This window comes from Balearica regulorum, chromosome 5, assembly GCF_011004875.1.
Source record: "Balearica regulorum gibbericeps isolate bBalReg1 chromosome 5, bBalReg1.pri, whole genome shotgun sequence".
Taxonomy (NCBI): Eukaryota; Metazoa; Chordata; class Aves; order Gruiformes; family Gruidae; genus Balearica; species Balearica regulorum.
In genome coordinates, this window is record NC_046188.1 from 18,554,973 (window position 1) to 18,576,312 (window position 21,340).

The 21,340-nt window shown below is 39.9% G+C and overlaps 1 protein-coding gene across 4 annotated transcripts in view; it reads left to right on the forward strand.

The window, feature by feature from the left end:
- CCDC88C (coiled-coil domain containing 88C) overlaps positions 1 to 21,340 on the forward strand; it is a 97,064-nt gene that overhangs the window by 4,990 nt on the left and 70,734 nt on the right. For all 4 annotated transcript variants that reach the window (XM_075753705.1, XM_075753707.1, XM_075753706.1 and 1 more), the window contains exon 3: positions 4,166 to 4,274. In XM_075753705.1, coding sequence (XP_075609820.1) covers positions 4,166 to 4,274 — 109 coding nt within the window. The remainder of the gene's footprint in view (positions 1 to 4,165; positions 4,275 to 21,340) is intronic.

Below are 21,340 nucleotides of genomic sequence, written 5' to 3' on the forward strand. Positions count from 1 at the left end.
CCATTTTCCAGGCAGTTTAGAAATCCTGCCAGCCTTAGTGGCATCATCCCACTTGATAATAGGAGAGTTAGACTGGCTGAAGCATGGTGTATTCTCAGTTAGTGAGTTACCTGCAGAGCGAAGTGCTGTGGGATGCTGGGCACATCGGGGACAGCCGGTTCCTTCTGGCATCCTGTAACCCTTGGGCCTGGCTTGTGGGCTTCCCCCGTACTCATCAAAATTACTTGTCAGAAATTGCTCAAATGGGATTGTCATTTTGAATTTTGAAAATGAAATTATTTTCTTTGCTACTTTTATTTTATTAATTGGTGGCTTAAGGGGTTACATCTTCAAGCACTTGTGCTGCCGGCCCCATGCCTGCTGAACTTGTCACTTGGCCTCTGTCTCCTGGCCCTTCCTTTCCTCTGTGCTCCTGTAAGAGTCATGAAGGTGTACAGACTGGAGGACAACTTTAAAATGTTTGGGTATATAGTGAGGTTTAAGACTTCTGTTTATTTGGCTTTGGTGTTTTTTACAGGTTTGCAAAGTACCTCCCTTAGTCACACTGCCTCAGTCTTATGTAGATAACTTTTGATCTGGAGGAGTTAGGTGGCTTTTAAAAAAAAGAGAATTGTAGTTTTCATATTATTTGCGTGTAAGGGAAAGACTAAACATCAAGGGACTGAAAAGTATCTCATTGAGATTGTGTTTAGTGATTTTTTTTTTTTTTTTTTCAGATACATTCAGACAGAAATTTGTTTGGGTTACTTGGTGTTACAAAAAAATCTTTTTAATTTTCAATATGATTCTTGGAAAGAGTTTCTTTCTGTAAAATTCTTCATAAGCAAGTTCCACCAACGAAACAGGTGCTATAATGTGCAGAGTATGGTACCAACAGCTCTGTTTTCTTTAGGGTAGAAATGTCTTTAAACACAGAATTTGCCTCTTACAGTGTAATTTTACTCAGGTGCCTTTTTTCCTTGAGGACTCTGCTTCCTCTTCCTGCTATTCCCTGCTGTAGATCAGGCTGTTTGGGTTGTAGTGTTGCGAGTACCTCGATCTCTCTAGGTTTTTAGCCTTTTTCTTTCACCTCTCTTGAGATGGGTGAGGACATGTGGCTGTGGGTGTTGTAGCAGCTCGCTCCTCCCTGAGCGCAGGCAGCCTCAGGCCTGCTTGGTCCCGGGGGTTGCCCCATTCCCCCGCCACTGGGCCGTTCTTTGCTCCCCTTTGGGGAGGAGGCAGCGGGTGGGTCTGGGTCTGCTCCTGCAGCAGGAGGCACGTTTGCTGCTCCTTCATCTCGTCCCTTCCGTGTCCCCCGAGATGTCTCAGGAGCTGGGTGAGTGACGTGGACGAGGCAGCAGCAGCAGGACGGATCCAGCTGACCTCACGTAACACAACATGATTATTCCAGAGGAGGTCTGACACACAAAATGTTTGAAAAATGCTACAAACCATATTCTCTCTCAATAAACACATGCCTCAAACACTTAATTCTTGTAAGTGTTCATCTCCATGCTTATTAGGTCAAAAGATGTTTTGTCAGTTCAGCTGGATAAAACTGGGCTTATCTGGTAAATGGAAAAGAACAAATCTGTCTTATTTTTTTGGGAACCTCGCGCTGCCTCCAAGAGCAACTTTCTGCAGCTCTTCCAAGATCTCAGGTGTGGAGCTAGGACAGCTGTAGTCAGTACTTGAGCTTAATCTGATCCAGGATTAAGAAAAAAATATGGTAACAAATCAATAAGAAATGGGATATTGCTTGTTGAGAAGGAATTGTTTAGTCTTCCCTATGGAGACAGTAAGCCCTGTGGTAATTCACAGTGTAGGCTGTGCTCGCGTTTTACTTCTTGTACAAAGGGTCCTCTCAATTGAGCTGAGATCCTAGGTGAAGTTGGTTGTACAAGGTATTCAGAAATCCAAACTGTCATTTTTTTCAAGCTACATTCTGTTTTCAGAAAAGCTTTTAACTTCCTTCTTTGAGGAGGAGAAGGCAGGACTGCCAGAGTGACACTGTGCTGTGGCTTGGCTTCAGGTTAAGAGGACCCTGAGGTCAGTGGCATTAAGGGCTCTTGGGGCAATCAATTACCCTTAATGAAGATGATAGGATAAAAGGTCCAGAATTGCTTCCAAGGGCCCCAGTCCTGCCAGTGCTTATGTTCTTGTAACAGACTGCTAGCTCCACTGTGCCAAAAGATGAGCAGGTCTTGTCTTGGAAGGAGGAGGAGTTCTGCGTCTTACGTACTCTTGAAAACCTCATCCAAGTCCTGCAGTTACACTGCCTGCAGCTGGTGAAGAAATTACCTCTCCTTTGCTGTGGCCAGGGGGTGTGTTTTGTGGATTTTTGCCCTGTTTTGTGCTGTTTGGGAAAGGGTTGTGAAGTATTGCTCCACTACACAGTCCAAGCTTTTTCTCCCTGGCTGTAGACCTGGGTCACTGCCAGACAGTGGCATGGCAGCGTGCTGCCTATGTGAGTTTTCATGTGGAAATGAGAACTGTAGGCTGACCCTTCTGTTTGGCCAGCTTCTCTTTAATGTATGTTCCTCTACCTTCCTGGTTCGTTGTCGCAATCTCACCTAGAAAGGCTAAGCATCCAGCGTCTGCTCAGAGTGTACTGAAGGCAAGTACTTGAATTCAAGCACAGGTACCATTTACACTTCTCCAACTTGCTGTATTGCTGAAGACACATACTGTCAAACTGTGTATGGGTATGGCTTCTGCACTCATGTATCTAAGCATCAGTAAAATGGAATACTTATTGCAGATTTCACTTTAAAAGCTTCTTACGGTTGCCTTTGTTTGCTTTTTTTTTTTCGTAATTTATTACAGTGCCAGTCAGCATACAAAATCCTTTGCTGCTGTAAAAGCTGTGTAGGGTCTTACTAGTTTACCTCAGTGCCAGTTTTGGCCATCTGTACTTCAGTTTGCTTGAGCCTTGCTATGTAAATACTGTGTCTGATGTTATCTGATGCCAAGGCAGTATTCTCTCCTCTCTGGAATATCTATGTATTCTGTCATATTTATACACATAGTGGGGCTTTCACTAGAGAGGTGTTTTGGGATTGTTGTGCATTTAAAAAAAAAAAAAAAGAAAAAGTGCCTTGACATAATGTAAACTTTGGCAGATATATTTTAAAAAATAAATATTGGATCAGTTCCTCTTTTATTTCCTTGTCAATGCCCGAGTTCAATATTTGGCCCTGGAAGAGCTGTGAATGGCTTAATTAACAGGCAAAGCAGAGCTCTGGGAGGCAGGTGTTTGGATTGTGTAGGAGTTTGCTGATAAGAGTCTTTATTAGAGGGGAAACACAAGGCTTTGATCTATGCTATTGGCAGAAAAAGGTTTTCAGGTTCCTTTTTCTTGCAGCATATGCACACAGAGAATTTGAAGGTGCAAGTTCATATTGAATTATTTGCAGCTTTTTCCCCTGTGTTTTTTATTTTAGAAATAAAATTGCTTCAGGTACAGCTTTGATTTGCTTCCTTTAAAATCAAACAAAAACTTTAGGCTTCTATCCCTAAAATCTTTCCACCAACTTTTTTCCTGTCTTGCTTGTATCTCACCTATGTTTATATTTTTTGTTCATATTTTGAAGCCCAGTCGAATTAGACCCCACTAGAGCTGTTTTTTGTGACACGATGGGTATGTGAGAGAGATGTAGTTAGATGATGTGGGTATAATAAAAGTGCAGTGCTCCTTTTTCCCTTCAGTGAACCCACATCTGGGTTTTGCAGTTTGCACAGTGATCACTGACCAAGTATTAACACCCTCTTCTTGTCATAAAACTCCAAAGCCAAGGCAGGCATGGTAGTCTTTCCTAGGCTTCCCTTTATTTAAATAAGATAAACCCCTTATTATCAGAGACTACTTTGATCTAGTGTGCACAAACTAAATATGCTCTTTGCTTTTGGGAAATACAAATAAGGAGGGAAGCTTCCCTGAATTGCTGTGTGGGTTAACCTAAAGTAGGTTACTTTGTGGTGTGCAGGAAGATTTCCAAGTTATACATAGGTGCAAATGTAATGAGCTTATTCTATCATTAACTAACGTACACGTATCCTGTATAATTATGTCAGCACATTTAATGAGTGAATTTTTAAAGGTTTTCCTATTGGTGTATTATTGAGATGCTAGTCTTACCACTGAATAAACTACTAATGCTTTATTTTCTTTTTCCTCTTTTAATAGAGATCCTCGACCAACAAACCAACGCGTCAACAAGCATGTAAATAATGACACCTATCTTCGGGTTCAAAACCTGACCATCTTAGTCAGAAACATTAAGACTTACTATCAGGTGAGATTTCTGCTTTCTGCTCATTGATCTGTGGTGATTGCTATAATGTTTCCTCTAGTGCAGGGGCTGGTGGCTCAAAAAGAAGCTTGCTCAGGAAATGGAAAGGAAATTGTGTTTGTGTAAAAGTACTTTCAGCCATGCTTTCCTTATGAAATGACAATATGGCTACCTTCTCTCTCCCTCATGGCCAGAGGTTGCTTCCCTGCCCCCCTCTTTTTTTTTTAAAGAAGAAACTGTGTTCTAAGGCTGTCATAGTACTTGGAGATACATGTAGTAAAAAGGCTCTTTTGTGGTGGGGTTGTGGGATGTATATGTGAAGGGGTTTGCTGAAATTGGATTAATGTTTTTGGGTGTAAAACTTGTTTAAAACAAGTAACCTTCTCTTAAAGGGGCTGCCAGCAAATCATTATGAAGAAATGTCTTTAATGCTAGAATATAAACCTCAAATTGATATACAATTAATTAGGAAAAATAAATTTGTGCTTATCTTGAAGGTAGTCGTCTTATGCTGTCTACCTGTTTTTTAGGTGTTCAAGCAGTTGTTTGTTCTGAACTCCTTCTCTAAGAGACTTAAGCGCAGGAATGACTGCAAATTCTCACAAATAGTCCACTACTTGGGCGACATCCTTGAATTGACCGTCAGTGTTCCTCTGCTGTAACAGTGCTCCCCTAAAACCAGAGTGGTGACAGCTGAGCACTTTTGCAGACTTAAATACATGTTGGGTGCTGCTGGAAAGCCACAGGAGTGAATTCAGTTACTCTAAATAGAATTTGTGTATACAAACTGTTGTGCATATTTAGACTCCTCAGTGAGAGGGGTAACTGTTCTACTGTTTCCTTTTACACATCTCTTGCCAGATTTGAATGCTGTGTAGTATAAACCAGGCTGAAACCACTGAGGGCTGTTAAAATGCTCCTCTGCATATGTGTCTTAATCATATTATGGACAGAACAACTAAACTGTAGGAGTTGGTGTTGGTGTACTCATCCTGGACATTTCTTCTTTATGTACATATAGAAGAGGCTCTGTATTGGGTTTGTCTTCAAAATATAGAAGAGTTGTAATGCTTAACTACAGTAGTGTCTTTTGATGCTGTTCTCTTCTAGAGCTTGCCTACTGCTATTCCGTGTTATTGCCACTACTCTGCTTCTGGACTTGATTAGGGAGCCTAATGGGGCGGGGGGAGGGGGGGAACTTGTGGAGCAAGTCAGATAGGGTTGGATGTACGAGTTTCAGCAGCCTGCTAGAAAAATGAAGTGTGTAACTTGGGTTTGAGATGATGTAGGAGAGTGTCATGTATTTCTGAAGATAGCTGACTTGTGTCTTGATTGTTGAGAAGTGGAGATGCTGATGCAATGTGATGTCATTCCTGAGACTTGTGATTTCTAAGGGGAAATTCCATTTGGTCATAACTAGAGGCTGAAGGGTTTTTTGTTTCTCTGTTACTCACTGAACAGTGTAAAAGTATATGGAAAGGACCACGTTTAAGGACGGGGACAGGACTAGTCTTTCTCCCTCTCTCTTCACCCCCATAAGATTTACAGTCTGAGAATCAGGTCCTTCAGGTTTTGAAACTCTAAAGCTTTTTATTCATGTGAGTTCTTTATCTTGGAGTTGATAATCTGACCTCTTTTTAAGAGTAGCTGAAGAGAGATCAGATTCAGGAAAAAAGAAAAGTGATTCAGAATCGTGTGATATGTTGCTTGGTGTCTTGTTGACCTAGCTGTTGAACTGCATAATCATAATCCAATAAAGCTTGCAACAACTAAAACAGATTAAGATACAGAGTTTTCAATGGGAAACAGTAGTTGAGGCTTGCAGTAGCAAGCATAACAGTGATATTCCTGTTGTAGTCCAGAAATTAAGTATTATGAATCTTGCTGCCTGAAGACTATATATACTGTATGTAAACAAAGCAGTCGTGAGAGCTGATCAGTCTTTGCATTTGCTCCTGAAATCTGTAATTACAACAAAGTTTAAAATAAAGTCACTTTTTTTTTTTGGTGATGATAACATTATATGAAGAAACTTATCTGTCCTTGTCACAGTCAAATCTTCAGGGCAAATCCAAGGTTTCAATGCCAGTCTGAGATTCCCTTTCATGTGGTGGCATGCAGCCTTCAACTCTCCACAGTCTGGGAGAAGTTAAGGTCATCCATGCTGTAACCAAGTTCTAAGCGTGATTGATGCAGAGAATAATGTTGTATCTCTACTAGTGTCTGTTAGATGTTTGGAGGGTTTCTTGTATTTTAGGATTTAAGTAGTTTTTACTAGTTTTTTTCCCAACATGCAACCAAATGGATGCTTTGGAATATGTTAAATATTGTTAGATCTCTCCTGAATGTTAGAGATGGTTTTAAATAGGTTGAAGTTGTGGGCATTGTTTGATGAAGTAGTATTAATACATTAGCTTAAGTTAAAAATGAGGGTAATGTCTTAATGACTGAAAACGTACAATCAAATTTGGTTGCAGACTGGAAATGGGAGGGAAATTTCCTGACAAACAATAGAAATACAAATTTACTGCTTCCTCAAGAGAGACCAAAGCTCTAAAAATACAGTCTTGGCCTTGACATTTAACATTCCCTTTCAATTAATGGACCCAAGTCAAATTTATGGCTTAGTTACTGAATTTGGTAGACCAGGTCTCCTAGAATGAAGAAAATGCCACCTCATGCCTTATTGAAGGACGTTGGTAGGTGTGAAAGAATCCTTGCCCCTCTCTGCACTGGGCAGGAGTGATCAAGAATATGATGTAAATTCATAGTACTGTAAACTGTATCTGAGGAGGGTGACAGAAGTGGCTACTAAAATTAACTCTGATATTCAGAAGCTAGTTGACATTTCAGATTATGCAATTATCTAGTATATCTGTATCTAATATCAGATTTCTTGTTTATCTGTATAGCTAATCTCCCTGTTAAAGCAAAATTCTCATTAATACAGATAATATTACTTCAGAAAACAAGGACAGGTCTAATCCAGAAGCATGAATCCAGATATTCTGCACAGTGCTAGGGATTTCCTGATCTCTTAGGCTGAGGGTCTGTCCGGGAATGACTATGAACAAGCCCGGTTATTGGTGGAATTTGGCTTTGATTTGAACCATAAAGATCAGTTTCTGCCTGTGTTTCAGCAGGCATAAATTAGGACAAGTAAATGCAATGAAAAAGCCTTTTTCCAGCTGAAATAACCTCATTTTTAGAAGTTTGCAAACTGAATTTATTTGTTCATTAACAACTTTCTGACGAGTTCCTTCTCGCAATTTTCAGCTGCGTAAAACTGGATTGCTGATGGTTACTAGGAAAAAAATAGTGTCAAGACTCTTAAAAAGGGGGACAACATTGGTTGCTGCAGGCTTTGGGGTTGTTTTTTTTTTAATTGGGTGTGTAATTGTTGCTGGTGGTAGCAGGCAACATCTCTGCATTTCCCTCAGCAGTTGCACCTTTGCAAGTCTGTTACTGGCTTGAGAGGCCCCTCTTTTGAAACCAGGCAAATGACTCATTTTGCTGTGGCATTTTATGAGCATTCAAGAGAATCTGTCACTAATTGCATTTAATAACTGTTACAGCACTGGTTCACTAGAGAAACGGCTGGTCATAAAACTTCTGGAATTGGTGCCATATCTTGGAAAAGGGCTGAGCACAGCAGAATGTGTTCGTTGCTCATAGTGTCAGTCCGACCAAGAAGAGACACGTAAAACTGAATTCAAACACTTGGCCATCTTTAAACTGGAGTTTGGAATGGTTTGGTAGGGAATAGTTTTAGTACAGAGAGTTACAGGTTACTGTCTGTAACTGCAGTGAGGATGTTGATTAAAGGGGTCAATAGAGAACTGAGTGTATTGGAGAAGAGATGCTCATCTACTTCTCACTGGTGTGTGTTGTGCATCCTGGTCCAAGGGTGAAGTCTTTACCACATACTACAGCTAACCAGTATATATGAACAGATTGATCTCTAGCTGTCATCTGCTGCCTTGTGTTGATAACATAGTTGGGAATGTTGGTCCTTAAGCTGACACTGGCTAGCCCAGTGCAACACAGATAATTTTATCTTGCTATTCCTGAGCTCTACCTTCGCTTTGAAATACTGTTGTTGTGAGCTGCACTAAGGGTTATCTACTGGTCCAATTAAATTGGCTTGAAAATAGTTCAGGTGTGAGTACTGCAAAACTGAGTGATGTTTGGCTTCCCTAAAAAAAGCACTCTTGTTGACAATGAGTTGTTATGGCCTTAATTCCCCCGGGGCCTTGTGCTGCTTTTCCAAAAAGCTGTGGCAACTATCTTCATAGTGGTGTGGTGCTCTCCCTGTTTCTGGCAGAGTTTGCCAATGTTAAAAAAAAAAAAAAAAATCACAAAAAACCCCAAAAAAACTCACTTAAGCTGCAGTAACCTGTGCAAGAGCTATTATTGTTGCTGGTTGCGTCACTTCTGATGATGGAACAAGAAAGCCAGAAAATTTGAAGAGTGTTGGTCTGATCCTTTGCTGGGATGCAGAGGATATTTAAATCCTGTAAGTTCTTGTACTTGAAGTGCCAATGTAAGAGCAGCTGCTCTGATATCTGCAACACTCGGAGAACATGCTCATACTTATAAAGTTTTGGAAGAGACCTAAGGCAGACTGACAGGGGAAGCCTGAAGTGGCTTTGCTTGCATCCTCTGCTTGGGTGTCAGTACTTGGGTTCAGTGTTTTTCTAAGGAACTAAAAATCACTTTGATACCAGTTTATAAAAAATTAAATTTATGACAGGATCTGTTTTATGTCAGCTAGTTTCCTAACCTTAAAAAATGCCAGTAATCACTCCAACAGTATATAATACACTCTCAAGCAAAAATTCCTACTATTTACATGAAAAACTTGAGGCTAATGGAGAGAAGAAGGAAAAAAAAAAAAAAAGAACGTGATCATCCCTTGGCTAGTCCCTGCATGGGTATTATGGCCACATCTGGAGTATGTGGATGAGAAATGCTGTTGGAAGAAATGCTGCAGTGTGGTCACAGCTTTATTTTTGTTGCCTGTATTCCCTGCAGTTGTGGCCACTAAATACCTAGCAGATTGCTTCATATTTCTAAATAGGTTGGAAATATCTCTTCATTTAAAAAAAAAATTGAGAGAGAGTTCTGAAACCAGTTGTGACTGTATGGCTCGTGCAGCTTCAGTAAGGAACTCATAATCCTTAGCACTTCCATTAAAGTGAGGGTGTGGGGGAGTAAAGATGAAACCATTCATTGAATTTTTAGAGACTATATCACCCTCCCCACTTAAACTCATTTAGTTGGGCTCAGAGATAATTGTGAGCAAGGATGCCTTACTTTTAAGGTGTGTTTCTTCAGACCTGTGTCCTTCTTTTACTTGGCTGCTCTGTATTTGTGTAAAACAAGTACAAGCAGCAGGGTTTTTATCAGGCACATTAAAGGGAGTTAGCTGCCTGTGAGCTTGGCTGTTGCTGTGAGCGGTTTGGTGATGGTGCTGCGGTAGGGCAATACCAGGAGCTTCCAGATCAATAAACAACTCCTGCTTCTGTAGTTGAACCAATGAATCAGGTTTAAAGCTCTTGACTGCAGAGAGGAATTCAAACTTGGAGCTCCAGATTTGGGCACAAGTTATGGACTGGCAACTGTACTCAAGCTATAAATAAAGTTCTGGAAGTAGTAACGTCCTCTTCTGTGAGTTGAAATCTTTCCCTACTAGGCAGGCTAGTTCTAGTGGGCTAGTCACCCAGTCCTTAGCAAAGTAAACACCAGAATGCTAGAAATGCACATAAGTGTGCACACCCTTAAGCCAAAAAGCATTCCTCTGTTTTGAGGGGAAGAGTTTCTACCCACAATGGCCTACCAAATTAGATAAAACTAAAGGGTTTTTTGCTAGCCTTGCCCATTTGGTGTGTTAAGCTGCAATATGCCTGAGTGACTGCTTTCCTTTTGATTCCTGTTCCCTAGAGATCTTAATTTAGCAACTTGGCTTAGGGGGAACCTTTCTTTGCCTTAAGCTTTAAATTCCATGATTATTAACCGAGAATGTCAGCTTTCTCAAGAGCAAGATATCAGAAGCTTCAATAGATAACTCTTTCTAATTCAAAAACTTTGCTGATCTCATGCACTCTTAAGTGTATGTTCTCTCCCTTTTCTGTACAGATATTGTTGCACCTACTAAAGGTAGCATGCTTGTTCTCCTGGCCTTAAGTTAGAGCTGCACAAAGAAACAATGGTGAGCAGCCACTGAGCCTCTCTCTTTCACAAGTCTACAGTAAATCAGTTAGTATGATGAATAAGTAAGTACTAAGGTACTATTGTAGAGATACTCTGTGTTTCAGTAAGGCAGTGAACTAGGACTTGGGAGATTCTGCCACTGGCACAACCTGGAGTAGGACCTTATTACCTCTGTATTTGTTTCCACTCCTATTCTTCATTTGACTTCTGTAGTTAGTTTGAACTTGCTACAGGCACAGACTGTCTATATGTATTCATGCAGTACTTAGCTTAATGAGGCCTTCTTGGTTCTGCAGTGACAAAAATGTTCTTAGTTAGGTTTTCTGTTCTGCAGTAGCATGATCACGGTTGCATGTAAGATTTGGTATTGTGAAGACATTTTGTTATTGTGGTGGTGGGTACAGGACAAGGGAATGACTGACCTCAGCACAGACATTCTGGGAAATGCTGAAGCAGAGATGTTAGTCTTTGATTTAGTCCTTCACCTGAAAATAGTGGTACCATTCTGCTGCAAGTGTAACGAACTTAAGAATTGCAAAGATAATGATGGTTCTTTATAGGTCCTGTTATCAAGTATATTGGTGAGAAAGAGGCTGAGACAGTGACTCATCACTACCAGCCAGACTATCTAATGCTTTTTTAGTGAGAATTGTCTTGCTCATTTCCAGAAGAACTAGACAAACATTTATCTCCCAGAGTTGAAATAAGTTTCTGCAGAGCTCAGTTTTAAAAGTGTTCCCACATTGGTGAGAGCTACCACTTCAGGTGGCTAGTAGTGTGCTGTCAGCCACCTGATTGAGATTACTGGCTGTGGTTCTGGGATGCATTTCGGCTGATACATTGAATTAGGTCTGGAAGTTTAATGAAGGACTGGTCTTAGAGAGATGTATTTTTTTCCCTGAGGCTCCACATGCATTTTAATACAGAATGATATAGTGACGTCAAACAGATGGAAGAGAATAGGTTGGCTTTTAAACTACTTTATTGCCTGTAATTTCCTAGAGCTGGAATATGGGAAAGGTCAGAATAGGCTGGCATGTGTCTCTGTAGTCTTGCCTTTGTTTTGCTTAATAAGCTAGATGGGTGTGAATTCATTGTGCAGACGAATGAAGAAACCGAGCCAAGAAAAGAGAGGAGCAGTGTCCTAAAATAGAGGCAAACGGAGGTGACCTGTAAAAATTTTACAGCATGGAATAGCTGTTTGATTCCCACACACCGGTATTTACTTAACCTCTGACATGTTAATTGAAAACAATTCCTGAGATGTCTGAATTACAGAACACATTCACTGTCTCCATTATATGGCTTAAAAAAGGATAATGTGAGAGTGTGTGTGGCTTTTCTTAATGTAGTGTTAATCTCCTAGACCATTGCTGTGATTACTAATGCTAAAGCCACAGCGTATTTCAGTTCTCTACTACATATATTTTCTTGGATATTAGGTTTAGGATGTAAGTCACTGTTCAGTCTCACCAGACAGCCATGTTCAGTCCTGGTGCCTAGATTTCAGGCAAATGTCCCATTTTTGTCACCTGAAATTTTGTGGAGGAGGGAACTAAGTTTCATAGAGCCTACCAATTTTGGGTAAGTTAGAAAATAGCCTGTGTGCCTCTTGTAGCTGAAAATAGCCTTGAGATTTCTTTTTGCTAAAAGATAATAAATGAAAGTTAGATTGCTTTATTGCTTGTGTTTCTGTATAGAATTCCATGTTATTTAGTCCTTTTCATTAAAAAGTCTTTAAAGAGACAACATGAATTCCACAAATGTATAAGGTATGATTGCAAAGCAAACCTTCTAATTGCATATCAGTTCCCAAAGCAAATAATTTCTGCTTTTTAATGGCAGGTAGCAAATGGTGATCTACGTTCTTGTTTCATTTGCATGTTTTCGTCTGTGAAAGTGTGGCTTCTATTGAGGATATGGTCACATGCTGTATTGTGGCACACTGGATTCGATCCACAGTCTTGCTCTTACACAACTCTGACTCTGGATTAAGGTTTGGTGTCAAGGCTTGTTCCTGTCAGCTCCAGTGACATCTGTGACCCTGTGGTGCGGAGTGAGCAAAGGTGTCTCTTTGTGCCTCTAACTCAGCTGGCCTAGGCTTTCCACTTCAACAGCATTATAATTGGCTGTTGTTACAAAGGTCTGTAATGAACTCTCACTGCTTCTTTTTAATGACTTATTAGTATTAGACCTCTAAGCAATTCTTCCACAGTGTGTTTTCATCTGAGACTATTTGAGATGTTTTAAAGTGGTGCTTATCTGTCATTTTGGAGTGATTGTCAATTTCAGAAATGTGTGGAAGATCTTGGATAGAAAGAACATCATATCCAAAGGCAGAGCTGTATTTACTTCTGAAAAGAAAAAAAAGTGGTTTGCATTGTAAAGGTCTGCTCAAGCTTGTGTTGACATTCAGTACTCCTAAAAGCAAGTATGAATGCTCTTGGGTCAAGAAATGGGCTTGGAAGTTGTGGAGTGATCTACCCTGGTTAAGTGATGGGATTTACCCTTCCAAGTGTGTCTCTGGACGTGAGGAAGCAACAGACATGGGGACAAGAGGAAGTTTTATTGGACTAATTTTTTTGCTGAAGACAAACCACAGGAAAGGGTATATTTCTTACTTCACATGGTATATGGACTCCATGCCAGCACAAATTCGGGAAGGCACTTGCTCATGAATACACAGAAATTAAAATGCTGTCACTCATTGATACATGCATACAACTCCCATTTGCAAATATGTTGGGTTTTAAAAGGAAAGCTTAAAAAAAAATCCAAAACAAACTCTAAAGAGCAAATAAAGCAGTGAACTAATATGTATGTACACTGTGCTTTAAGCAGAATGACTTTTTTTATAGCTATTTAGATGAGCTGTTTGAATATAAGCTGTGTGTGAGCTGGTGCCTCTCCTGTTTCCCATTATGATTAAGAGATGGAGCTGAAGGGGAGTGAAGTCTTTAAATTCTGCTGGATCCTCATATGGCCAGTAAAAGTGCCTTAATAAAAATCTGCTTATCAGACTGAAATGTCCCCCATGGAGCTGTCACTGTCTGTTCTCTTTCATAATTAGCTTTATTAAAAGTCTCTAGATGTTTATTTAATTTGTTTTTTAGACTTAGCCTGACATTGTTACTGTTGTTAGGTGATCAGGGTAACAGTGATAGACATCTCCGTTGGGGGGTGGTAGGAAAGACTTATGGCCTTTGAACAAAGGAAAAATATTGCATTAATTCCATTTAAATATCTTCCTGTCCTGTGAAAATGATTATTTAGTGGGTTATTAATATTTTTAAACAATAGGTGGTGTTCTTCCTCTAGAAAATGTCACCTTTATTTACCTGATGTTAACTGATTTTAAAAACATCTTAAGTTGTTTGCTGTAAGGTTAAGAAGCAAAAGAAAGATAAATTTCCTGTGGCACTTTAAAGAGTTGGGTGGGGGTTTTTTAATGGTGATCCCATCTGTAATGTATCCACTGGAAAGGTATTTGTAAGGGAGTGCAGCATCAAATTTGTATTGCAGAAAGACCTGTTTGGTGCGCAGTGTGTGTTAGAACAGGGGAGGGTGGTGCTGAGGTTAAAGCCTGATTTATTTTGGAGCAGCTGTGTTACAGTAAAGCTAAGTGGCTGAAGTCCCATGGGAGGCATAAGCATTTACCACTAGAAACTGGAAGGAGGTGAATTTCTTTTTAAGCTTTGATATTAAATGCAGAACTACTATCTCTGTTAAAAAGCCCATTTGTCAGGATGCAAGTTCCAAAGAAATAGTCAGTCTTGAGAAGTTGTTACCTTAAAAGTAAAGTGAGCTTCAATTTTATTTTTTTTAAAGAACAAAAAAACCTGTTCTAATTTGACTAGTTACCTGTTTGAGTTACTTGGAGTCTCTCAAGACTGTGTAGTTACTTCAAAGCAGAACTACAATTTAACTACAAGGCATTGCCTTTTAATGTGATAAATGTCTCAAGGTCACTTCTTCAATTTTGATCTTTCAAAAAGTGAGTGGACAAAAAAATCTCAAACCCACCAACAGCCAAACAAAAAACCCCAAACCTATCCTGGCTGTTCTGTGTTTTCCTGAATATGAAAAAGCTGTGTGTCAGTATTGAAGGCTTTGTCTTTGTTTTCAAGGTCTGTGGCAAATGCTTATCTGAACAGCACGTGGATGTATCTTTACAGTTTTACATGCAGAAGGAATGAGTCTGTAGTAGAGGACCACAAAAGCTGCCATTATTAGAAGCCTTGCTTACACTTGAGTGCTCTGGCGCTTAATCTAGCTCCCAGCTTCCAGTCATGCAGAAGAAACTAAACCAGAGTGCTCTGTTTTAATTCTCAAACTTGGTTGATCTGTCCTGCATTTCTTCCAGTATGCACTTCCTTTGTAGCTGGAGCCAAAATCTTGATTGGAAATGTGATTTTGATCTCCCTTTTTGACTTAGCCCTTTCTCTTCATAAATTGCTGGGTCCAGATTCTGTGCAATTGAGAGATTCAAATTTCAAATCACTTGTTATTACTTGAAGACTTGTCTCCCTAAGATGCAGCTGCAGTTTGGACTCCTGTTTCTTAAAGCATCTCAGTTAACTTAGATTGCACTTTCTTTGTGTGGCATAGGACCTGATTTTAAGAGGCACTGACTTGATATAACTTGAGGTGCCAAGCATCTTGTATGGCAGGGTCTTTAAGCATTTTTTCTTTGATACCCTTGGATATTGTGAAACCAGAGCTGTCTGCCAGATCATGGTTTGTTTTGGCTCTTCTCCTTGACAGCGTATTGCAGCCATTACCAATGTCAAGGTATTTATCACACTTTACCAGTACTTAGAGATTTTGCAGTGTTTATGGCAACTGTTTGAATACCTGCAGAAGGACCTATCCTGACTTGCTTTCCCAGTCTTGAGCTTAGCAGGACACCTAGCTTTGGAGGCTTGGTTTGGGAGGCTTCGAGTGGTAAGAGAGATGCACTCGGATGAGAGACCTGAGTTGGTGTAAGAGAGTAAATAGCAGTTGTTTTTATAACAGTCTGAACTGCTCTGCTCTTCTAGCACACAGGCCTGTACTTTGTCACCCATTTATAAAGGACAGATTGTTTGAAGTTTCTCTTCAGTTTGCTTATAAACAAATAGAAATGCACTTACAACCAATGACTTAACCTCTTGACACTCTAAAGGGATAACCTTAAGTATCAAATACATTTAAAAAAACCCAAAGAAACAAAAACCAAAATGCTATAATCACCTTGATTTTCCTGATACTCATTCAAGTCTCTACCATCAGGTTGCATTAATCTTAATTTCTCAAAGTCTTCTGTAAGTCAAGAAAGTTAATAGTGAAGAATAACTTATTTTTAGTTGGCTAAATGCTGCAGAATGGTTCTTAAAACACAAATTCCTGATTTGTTCTTCTTTCTGTAACAGGTAGCATACAATTCCCAGCTTGAAACTCTAGTATACACTGGAGTCTTGGCTGCTTCTACCAACCATATTTAATATGCAAAGGAGGTGACAAGCAGATGCATTCAGGACGTTTGTTTTAAATAAGCTTTTTTACGGCAGTTTTTAATGCACTTCTGCAGCACCGTGAAACCAGAGGCTATGGCTTACCAGTTGTGTGTGTGATAATTTTGCATAGGTGAATCTGAGATTATAAAGCAGCTTTCTGAGCAGTGTGCCCAAGAAAGTCATTGGGTTAGCCCTAGATTTAAGTTGTTTTACAGTCTTTTTTTTAGTATATAGTGTTGCACTTTCAGTTTGTGAGGGGTTTTTTTTGTTGATGTAACTGGTAGAGAGATGATGCTGAAAGGTACATCTGTGTAAGCAGCGAAAAGGCTGGAAAATACTCAATCCTTGTGTTTTTTATCCAAGGCAAAGCCATATTAAAAAAAACCAAAAAAAACAAAAAAACAAAAACCAAAAAAACCCACCCCCCCCAAAAAAAACCCCACACCAAAACTGTATCAAAAACTTACATCAAAGACTACTTTTCTGAACTATAGGTTTCATTGCATTTGGGAGTTTTGTTTAGTTTCTGGTTGGTTTTTTTTGTTTGTTTAAGTAAGAGTAAATGCACTGTGTGGGTATATGCTGTGACCTGAGAGTTGCTTCCCTGTCTTACCTTCTCTGTCTGCTGGTGCCAATGATGGGGAGTGGTTGACGACCACAATATTATTCTGCTAGGGTATGTACAACAGTTTTTTCTTTTCAGGGATGATAAGGAATGGTTCTCTCCTAATACATTACCAACAAATTGTGAAAGGGACAGGTCTAGAGATATTCCTTTCTTACCATGGAGATCCGTTGTACTGTCAAGTTAGGCCAAGAGTTATAATGAAGAGCACTTGAGTGAAAAGGACAAGAGCTGAAACAGCAAAAAAACCCCAAAACTGCTAAATACCTAGTATTAGCCAGTTCAGGTGTAAGATGTTTCCGAGGTGTTTAATGCAACAGGAGTTTAATATTGCAAACATCAGTTTGATTCTACAGTAACCAAAAATAGATATGAATAAATAGTATGGATTTTAAACTTTCATGCACTATGATAATTTTGGTTTAACTGTTGTCTTATTCTACTTTCATCTAGGGCTGTGACTTTTTTTTTTACATACGTCTTTCCCCTTCCTACCTTCCCAGCCACCAGGTAAAATGTTTAACTTGGCCTGAAATATTTTGTTTGGGGCACTTGTAAGAAAAGCGGAAGAACTAGTTTTACAAAATAAGCAAAAATTATATCAAAGCACATCTGTGCATCTTATATGAACTAGGTTAAGAATATGAAATAAATTAAATGGAGCAGTTGTCAGAGAAAAAGACTGTGAGTGCCTTGACCCCAGAATACCTGCACTCTAGATGTTGATAGATTTACTTGGGAGAAGGGGAAAACCTGAGATATGGTCTCGTTTGCTGGGTTCATGGCGGTTATTGCATGAACAACTTTGAAATTTCTGGTTTATTGCCAGGTAGATTTGTTGATTCTGACTGTGACTTTGACTTACCTAAAGCATGAATCCATATGAACTGAAAGGTACAGCTTCCCAAATTTCCAAAACTTGCAGCACAAGCCTTCTGTCAAATGGGCGCTGGGCTCTAAGAAATGGTTCTCCCCATCTCTCAGGATATGTTGCGACTGTGGTGGGCATAAAGCATTTCCAAGTCAGTTCACACTGTGTAGGGCATATGACAGAATCCATCAGGAGTGGTGACCCCCTCATCAGATACAGTAAACTCAGCTTGAATGTATTCCCTTGTGAACACTTCTACCTATATTGCCTCAAGAGACCAGGGCTTTGTGGAGGGGTGTTTGCTAGCTGTTCTGGAGTCTTGCTGCTCTACAATGCAGAAGGAAGCTCCCATTAAATAGACTTTCTCTTGTGCTTAACGGCTTGAATTCCTACAGGTGATAGGGCCATCCACAGTGACAGAAGCTATCTTTTTTTTTTTTTTTTTCCCCCTCAGGTATGGCAGTTGGCAACTGCAGTCATGGTCAGCTGCTTCAGCAAGGCAGCTCCTCCCCACATGCACTAGCATAATAAGGCTCAGAGTTTATCTTAATATATACTGTCGGTATCTAGCTGGCTAGCATAATACATGTGATTTAATTACTCTGTATGCGCAAAGAAGCGTTCAAATGCCATGCTGGAATTACAGTGCAGTGCTTTTTGCTGGGTGCTCTGAAAAGTCTACTAGAAGGGTATTCTGAGCTCTTCCTGCTAGTCTTAAATTAGGAAAGGATGTGAAAGATTTTTGTACTCTGTGATGCAAATCTCAAGGCCTCGGGGAAGTTCATAAAAAGGCAGAATTTGGCTCTTAACACTGAGATCTGTTCACTGCACTTACTATTGTGAGGATGGAGAGGGAGGGAGATTGTGTCAGTTCAAGTACTCCCAGTTTGTTTAATCATCATCCCCTCTGTGTGATACAGACCCTTTTGAGTTCTGCATCTTTGGCAGACGCTGCTGCTGAATCAAAGAGAAATTATGAATGGAGTGAACTGGTTTCCTGGCACTTGGGAAGCCATCGAAGTTTGTGCTTAACAGAGCAACCAGGCTGACTAATATGATATTAAATAAGCAGCAGCCTAAAATAATTTCTGTTTGCAGGGACAAGCTTTTTTTGTTTATTATTAAACAAATAATAAACAATTATTAAACAGAGAAAAATAACATTTTTGTCCTTTTAAGGAACCAACTAGAAGAGGGTGGAGTTTAACTACTACCTCTCACCTTTTTTAATGACAAGTCATTAATTTTCCTTTGATATTCAGAGCAAGTCTGTTCCAGTTCCCAAGACGTATGCTGTATGCCCTCGGGGAGGAAAGCAGTTAAGAATTACAAGGAGTATTATGCTTAGTAGAAGTAAGCAACCTGCTGAAGTAATAACCTGCTGTGTGCTCCTAAGTCTCTCTGTATGAATCAGGGCTTTAAAGTGGTGACTGATATATGAGGAATATGTCATTTTTGAGATTAACAAGACAGCCGCACTTGAGAGAGGAGGAATACATTTATTTTCATGTTCTGTAACACTGACTTTCATGGAAGAAGATTCAGACTTGAGTAACCGCTTAAACTGTTGCCACAGTCCTTGAGATAATATGGCTTTTCTGCTGAGACAGAACAGGTACAGGTTTAGCTGAACATACTTTATTATGCTGTAGCTGTAATAGTGCAAGTCTCACTTCCTCATTGTATTAACTGCCTGAGATTTCTTTCTGAGACTTCTTCCAGTTTCATAAGCAGTCTATTTAAACCAGTCTTGCTTTCTAAATATCTTGGATAACTGTTTTCTATAGTAATTTCTCTAGCTTTCTCTCAGTTGGATAAGTAATCCTTGTGAAATGGTTCTTAGGATGTTTTAATACCTCATCGTATAGGAGCACCTACTGCTATGGAGTAGTGTCTCATTCTTCGCCACTGGATTTCATGCAGACTGGTTTGGGAAGAGCTTGGGAACGCAGTAATTCACTTTGAAGAACGGCTGTGGATCTGTGTTTCATGCCTGTCTGGACCCAGGAATTCCCTGTCTTCTGCATTAACCACTGGAATGCCTTCTTCCTCAGCTAATTGTATACATGTGAAGAACAGCACATTTGACGAGGCAGAATATTTAATTACAAATTTACCTAGTGAAAAAGGTTAGTGTTAATCTGTGAGTATTAAGAGTTCAGAAATTAAAGTTCATGTTGTTTGGCTGCTCTTTTTAAAAATAAAAAAAAAATTTCCATGAGATATCCAAAGAGAAAGTAAAGAGCTCATACATCTAGCTCTATAACTGAGATATTTTTAATCCACAGTGAGGAGTGGTATGTTACAAAGCAGTGGAAACCACTTTGCATTGTGTGCATTTATAAAGAGGTGCTCATTAAAAATGCATTTTTAGTCACCACCTGTTATTTGTTTAATATGATGGGCGCTTTACTGCAGTGTTGTATTATTTTTGTCATCCGTCTCTTCCGAAGTGCATTATTCATCACTTTGAACCATATGGGCAGAAATATATTCTGAACATCTGACTTCTGTACTGGCCATTCCCTGAGGAAAGACTCTAATGTCCATGTTCATGACCAACCAGCGCAGCTTTTCATGTCATCTTTCTTACTGTCTGCATACCAAAGATGCAATTAGGAGATTCACAGCTGTGATGCTACAAGGCAATGAGGGGGCTGCACTTGATTAGGCAGCAGAGCCCTCTTTGCTCAAATTCATAAGTAAAACCAACAATTTTGGGAACAGAGGAGACCTTTCTGCAGATCCTATGTCCTCCACAAACCCTGCTTTTTCCCCCATGGCTTGCACCTGACAGCAGGTGTGTGTTGAGTGAGGTGGATGCTGACCTGGCTGCTGCCTGGTATGGAGCCCTTGCTCAGAGATATACCCAAGGGTCTCCCCTGTCTGAATTTCACAGAAACTTGTAACAGTTTGATTCCTGTGGCTCCTCATAAAATTCAAGCTGAAAAAATGCCTGTTGAGTTGCTTTCGTTTCCTTTCCTTGACTGCTCCAAGTCTTTTCTGATGTACAAGTGTAACTGGGAATAAAGAGCCAAATTAAATGTGCCGCAGCACTGCATTTCAGCGCTCTGGCTTGTTTGACTGTGCATATCTCCTTTGCTTTGGAGGTATGTTTGCGTTGTGCTGTCTCCCATATCTCTTTCACGATAGTACCATGTCCAGTAACACTTGCATGAGTTGTGCACTCTGAGCAGAGTGTGTGTATAACTTACTACAGTATATTTTCTCTTTAGTGGGGGACAAAGGATTGAATAGATGGCAAAGTGTCCTTTTCTTTCAGTGTGGTGTGAAATCTTTTTATTAACGCGACCACTGGGCAGGTTTCACTCTCATTCTTCTGCCCTGTGCACGTATCAAAAACCTGCCATACAACCTGGCGTAATCAGCAGTCTGCTCACAGGAGGCCCTGATTTTGAAACAGCAGGAGTTCTGCAGCTTGGAGCTGAATGGTGTTGGCAGAGCTGTTTGAAGAAGTTTGCTTAGTTCCTGCCCACATTGTACTGAGCTGATTTCAAAGGGGCTGTTGGTTCTACCTCGTGAGAATGACTTTCAGTCAAAATTCACAAGGAATCATGTATCTGCTAGTCTGAAACACAGCAAGTGCTGTTTTTATGTTCGGTTTTGGTTGTGCCTGTTTCTGTATTGCTGCTTAGAAAGTGAAATCAGTGACTGCAGATTAGCTCAGGGGAAATTCTGATTTTTATTTTTTTTTTACTACTGTGTGTTAATGTTCAGTAGTAAATTTTGGAGACTTAGCAGATCTTCTGCATCTTTACGCTGTCAATAGAAATTGCTTAGCATGGAGATTCAAACTTAAAAACCTGATTTTAGCACCTGTATTTACTGTAGGTCTTAATGTTAG